The sequence below is a fragment of the Eretmochelys imbricata genome, chromosome 13, assembly GCF_965152235.1.
Source record: "Eretmochelys imbricata isolate rEreImb1 chromosome 13, rEreImb1.hap1, whole genome shotgun sequence".
NCBI classification, from domain to species: Eukaryota; Metazoa; Chordata; order Testudines; family Cheloniidae; genus Eretmochelys; species Eretmochelys imbricata.
The window spans coordinates 43,493,638-43,499,830 of NC_135584.1; the positions used below are offsets into that span (position 1 = coordinate 43,493,638).

General features: G+C 44.5%; 1 gene segment (V, D, J or C); it reads right to left on the reverse strand.

Annotated features, from left to right (window-relative positions):
* Positions 1-1,091: 1,091 nt before the first annotated feature.
* Positions 1,092-2,025, reverse strand: LOC144273310 (T cell receptor alpha variable 18-like). The segment is given in 2 exon segments: positions 1,092-1,495; positions 1,980-2,025. Coding segments are annotated over 2 exon segments (450 nt in total).
* Positions 2,026-6,193: the final 4,168 nt, after the last annotated feature.

Here is a 6,193-nt window from a genome sequence, read left to right on the forward strand (position 1 = left end):
TTCCCAGCACGCTGATGACTTGGTTTGTGATGCTAACCTGGCTGTCTCTTTGCAAAGGAAAACAAAATTCCTCCTACGACTTATTTGTTCAGAGACCTGTATTTTTTTTTCTTTGCAAATGCTTTTATTTCAAACGAAATTTTTTAGTCTCACCTGACTGCGGAAGCAGAAGACAGAGCTGTACAGCCACGTACAAGAGCATTTTGAAGCTTCAGGTTATCCTTGTGTTATTACTACGATCGGCAGCTAGTTAGAGAATATCTCCTCCTCATTTGTGTTTTTGAGAATGACCATTCATGTCCTAAAGATGAAACCTGTTTCCTCCGTGACCTTTGTCTCCTTCCTCTCCGCTTGTGACGCCACACAACGAGGCAGACTCATCCAGCTTCTGATTCCAAATTACTTTAATACACACAGGCAAAACCTAATATGGATGTGAAGGTGTGGCGCGCCCTCTAGTGGATGTCAGATAAAACAACAAGAAAACCAAGCGCTCATCTCTTGCGACAATCCGCGGTCTCCCATGGGACGCGGCGCCCGGGGTCTCTCTCCAGAGGAGTTTTGACAATGAGGCCATTGTCCGGATTACGGGAGGGTTACCAGTTTTTGAAAGTTACCCTCAAAAGATACAAAATAATTCGGCTTTGATTCCTTGCTCTGCCACAAATTTCCTGGGTGACTTTTTGGGCAAGTCATTTAGGGTCTGATTATTATAGGCACTAAGGTGCCCAATGAGGCAATATAGAGGCTTTGTGGTATTTTAAAAGCTCCTAGATGCCTAACTCTCATTGAACCCCTCTAGGCGCCTAATCTCCATCGTAACACACTTAAGGGCTAGATTCACAAAGGGACTTTGCCACCTAAAGTGGCAAGTAGGTGCCTAAATCCCAGAATCAGACCTTTTTAGGATTCACAAAACCCCGGTTCAGCTGCTCCCAAGCCCTGTAGTTGCCTTAAATCTCACCGTGCCTAAATTTTTTTTTGAGTAACAGTTCCCTTAGGTGCCTGCAGTGGTTTTTCCTGTCAGGATGCACACTGCCATGACAGGAAAGTGGAGGCCTAAACCCTAGAGTGATTCACAAGCTGGAGGACTATGGGTGATCCTGCACCAAACTCTGCCGCTGGGCCAAGTGTAGCCATGCCCTCAGTAAGTGGGTTTTTTGTGCAGCTCCCCTGGCGGCTTTGCTCACTGTGTCTCTCAAGGCGCAGTAATAGACAGCGGAGTCGCTCATTTCGCTGGACTTTTTCTCCAGGTGGAAGGATTTGGAGTCTTTCTCCAGCTTAGCAGAGAACCCTCGCCTGCGTCTCTTCTCCTCCTCATCCGAGGCTTCATATTGTGTCAGCAACAGGCGAGGGGCTTCAAGGGGATACTGCTCGTACCAGTAGAGTACAGGAGATCCAGAGTAATCATAGGTGCAATAAAGAAGCACAGATTTTCCTTCATGGATGGTAACGGTGCTTTCGGGCTGAGTTACTGAGTCTGCATGTGTCGTTTCTGCAAAAGAGAAAATAAAATTGCTAATTGATCAGGGCTGGAATTTTCATAGTATCTTAAGGCATTTGGGGTCCCAAACTGAGTTGTAAATCGGATCCTCACTTTCTTAAAATCCATCCGAAATCTCAGCCAAACATAACATGAAACATCCTCTCAAGTTTACCTCTCTTCCAAAGATCTCCTTCAATTTACTCCTACAATTACCTATCTTCCCCCTCTTAAAAATGGTGTCCAGATTCCTTCTATTCTTAAGCCATTTACATTTAGAAATAAAGAACCATTTACACAAAAGGAAGGAATCCATGTCTTTTTCACACGAATAATTGTATATGTCCTTCTGTTGTGTCTCTCTCAGCTATCCGTTTCATATTTAGGCACTGAAATGTTGGAAGGTAAGAAAAATAGACTAGAATGTCTTGGCCACTGCAAAAATACAATTCATAAAATGAAAACAATAAAATAGTTCAAAACAAATTATACTCACTTGAACAAAACATTATCAAAATCATGAAGGAGAAAGAGAGCGTCATGACCGTTTTAACAATTTGTTGTTTAATAGTCCTGAAAAATCTGCCCTTTCCCACATCCACAGCTGTGTCCTTTTCTTTTCCCTCATGCACAGAAGAGCAAAGACAAAAGTTTGCTTTGGAAGGGATGCCTTTAGAAATATTTCTGCTTTTGCAATAGCTTGGCAGCTGTGCTAGTTGTATGCTTGTGTCTCTTTTCTGCCTGCAAGAGCCCTTGAACTTTTTCTGACAATGCCTGAGGAGAAGAGTTACAGGAAACTGCAGATGAAAGGAAAGACGTTTTGTGTCGCAAACAAATGGACTAGGTCTCACAGGTGTAACAGCGACCCCCTGTGTGCTAATCTGTTAAGCAATGGGGAATATATCGCAGAACAGCTGGAATGCGTTAGTCTGTCTGGACTCCACATTGGACGTAGTGGGGGCGGGGAAGGGGGTTTAGGGTCACTTAGTTTTACCCAAAATAAAAACTGAGGGGTCAATTAAAATATTATCTGAGTGAGTAAAGGAAATAAACTTCCTGCTCTAGGGTGTAAAATAATGTCTTATGAGTGGGGTGGGGTGTAGAAAGAAATTTTCCCTAAGGGCAGGTTCCCCCATATCGATCCAGCAAAGGGTCCCTTGGACCTTCCTCTGAAGCAGCTTTGTACTGGCTACTTCTGGAGACAGAATACTGGACTAGGTGAAGCCTGATCCACTATGATCCTGCATTTCCTGGTTTCCTTTAGAATTGTGAGCAATTTTAGTGTTCTACCCTAACTGTAATCTTAAACCCTAACTCAAAATTCTAACGCTAAACCTATCCCCCAGCCCTGCTATGAACTCTGAACCTTTATCCTAAACCCTTTCCCTAATTCCAGCAGAGCCATAACCAAATGCTGAAATCCTAACCCTAAACAGAACACCAACCTTAACCCTAACCTAAACATTGCCAAAACCCTCACCCTAACCTAATCCTAACTTATCTGTACCACTACCCTTACCTAACCCTAATACCAACTCTAATCCTACTTTCCCTTAATCCTGTCCCCAACCCTAATCAAAAATTTAACTCTGACCCTAACACTAAATGGAAATCCAATCCTAATTCTAATCCTACTCCTAGCCCTCACTTTAACCCTAAATCCTAACCTAACACAGCAATGTCTCTAACCATAACCCTAGGAAAAATGGTAACTAGAAACATAATCCTACCCCTAACCTAGTGCTAGCACTAACTGTTTAGGACTAATCCTAAACCCATATTTAAAACCCTAACCCTAAAAGAGGCCTAACCCCAATTTCCACCCTTCAGCTTCTAGCCATGCTCCAATCCTAAAGCTTTAACCCTAATCTTAACCGTAACCTTAAAATAGCCATAACCCTAATCCCTAACCCTTACCAATAACAATAAATGTAACCCTAAATTCTAACTTATTGCCATACAAGCAACACCCCAGTCCCTTACCCCTAACCTTTGACCTACCCCTAACCTGGACTAGACTAAAGAATGGGGATTAGAGCATGACAGAGTTTTTGAAAGTGTTAAAGAGAGAGGATCTGCTCTCTCTGTACCCAGTTATGAACATTCAAACACCTCTGAGCTCTTGAGACACCCACAGCCTCAGCTATTTCAGTCCTTTGTGTTTCTCAGCCAGCGGGGTTTTTGTACAGTTTCCCCTGGCGGCTTTGCTCACTGTGTCTCTCAAGGCGCAGTAATAGACAGCAGAGTCGCTCATTTCGCTGGACTTTTTCTCCAGGTGGAAGGATTTGGAGTCTTTCTCCAGCTTAGCAGAGAACCCTCGCCTGCGTCTCTTCTCCTCCTCATCCGAGGCTTCGTATTGTGTCAGCAACAGGCGAGGGGCTTCATGGGGATACTGCTCGTACCAGTAGAGATCTGGAACCCCAGCATAGTCGAAAGTGCAGATGAGAAGCACGGGTTTTCCTTCGTGGACGGGAACGGCGCCTTCTGGCTGAGTTACTGGGTCTGCATAGGACCTTCCTGCAAAAGAAAACAAAATTGCTAACTGATTCAGGCTGGAGTTTTCATAGCTTCCTGAGGCAGGTGCGATCCCGAACATAATTGTAGAAGGGTTCCTCACTCCTTTACTTCTCAATGTAACCCTTCTGCCATCAGAGTTGGCAGCAACAAGAGCCGGGTTCAATATCTAGGGGATCCATTCCAATAACACAATGCAAACCGGCTCGAGCCCCCACCCAGTGACCTGGGACAAATATATACCACCCCCGCTGGGCGCCTCCAAGAGGCAATACTTCCCCTCTCGCAAGCACATAGTCTGAGTGTAGCAAAAAGCCTTTTAATAACAGAGAGAAACAATGTGGCATTATGTTGGGGAAACACCACCAACAGGATTCATAACACAACCCATGAGCAAAAAAAAACCACCCCAAGCAAATTTGGGCATGCCTTTTCCCGTTGGTTCTTGAGTCCAGCAACCCCAAATCACCCAAAGTCCCAAAAGTCCAATGCCCCAAAAGTCTCTGTCCCTGGTCAGGGCAGCCCCAGAGTTCGAAAGTTTATCTGCGGAGCTTTACCTCCCAACCTGGGTGGAGATGGGATGGGGGTAAGAGGCACCTTACATGATCTGAAGCTGACCGCCCCATAGCTCCATAACTTCACTCCGCCAGCTGCCCCACGAACTCCTTCGCTCAGCTCCTCGGCCCACAAGCAGCTCCTGCCATCCACAAACTGTTCCACGTCCAACTGCTTCACCAGCCAGTCCACAAGGCACTCCAGCCGTCCAGCAAACTGCTCCACAATATATCTTCAGGCTCCCCCACTGCTTAACACAACACTCAGTGATTTCAGCTCTTAGGTGAATTCAGCTTGTAGTAGGGGAGCCCCACTGCTGGTGCACTGTCAGCCCAAAGTGAGCTCAGCAGCCTATAACTAGACTTCTAATGAAATCAAAATTAGCTCTGATATTCCACAGTGGAGAGAGAAGGAGGTGCAATTATCATGTAAGGCCCTCACCAAGGGGCCCATGCCACCAAGTATTAATATTTGTCCCCAGCCTCTCTCCGTTCACACAGTTTTGGAACCCATGACCCTTGCCTAGCAAGTGCTACTTAGTTGATGGTGAATCCCTCCATCATAACAAAAGGCCACATACAGTTCCAAGCACAGTTCCCATAATCAGGGTAATAACAATTTATTCTTCCTGCCCCAATAACAGAGACACTGGGGATCCCACAGCAGCCAAAGTGACCATTTGAGCAGCTATGGGCTCATGCTAGGCGTGGTGGGTGTGCCTATGCAAATGAGATCAGCCCCTGAAGTTCTTTTCCACAACTTGCCACACCTCACCACCAGATGTCAGGGTGGAGCTCATCCTGACACTGCTTACATCAAGTTTACATAATTTCAAAACTTCTCATTCAATTTACTCCCACAAGTACCTATCTTATCCTGTCCCCCAGAAAAGGTGTCCTTTTTCCTTTTATAGCTGAAAAATATTTACATCAGAGATAAAGAACCACTTTTACAAAAGGAAGGGAAGCCCACCTCTTTTTCATTTTCCCACATTAATACTTTTCTGTGTCCCTCATATTGGATCTTTCTCAACAATCGAGTTTCACATTTGGGCATTGAGATGTATGGGGAATGGAATAGAGTATAGGATATGAGAATAGAACTACAGATTAAATGAAAAATTCTATAATATTTAAAGTGGCAGAATTGAATCACACTCTCTTAAAACAAAAACCATTACAACCCATAAAGCAAAAATCAGAGGCATTTTCATTGTAATAATTGTTAACGTTACACCTCTGCTTGTCCCCTGATCGTATGCGCAAAGAGGAAGCTGTGTCCTCTTTCTTTGCCAAATTTAAAAAAAAAAAAAAGCACAAAGCGAAAATACTGTCTTGGCGGTGATGCCTTTAAAATCTATATTGCATCTCTTGGACTTCTCCTGTCTCCTAGCCTTATGCAGCTTATCCTAGCCTCTTTCTTTTGTGCTCTGCCCTTGCTCAAGAATTCTTTCTGAGTCTCTCCGAAAGGAAGGAGGAGGTGGGGACTGCAGAAGGCAGAGTTCCAGAGCACACAGGGTTTTAGAAGCTGTCATTGATAGATGGGATATATACTGCAAATGCAACACTGCCACCACGTGGGAGTTTTCTCTTCTCTATCACTGATTATAAGGGTGTTTCCCAGTTAAAATTGTACCACCAA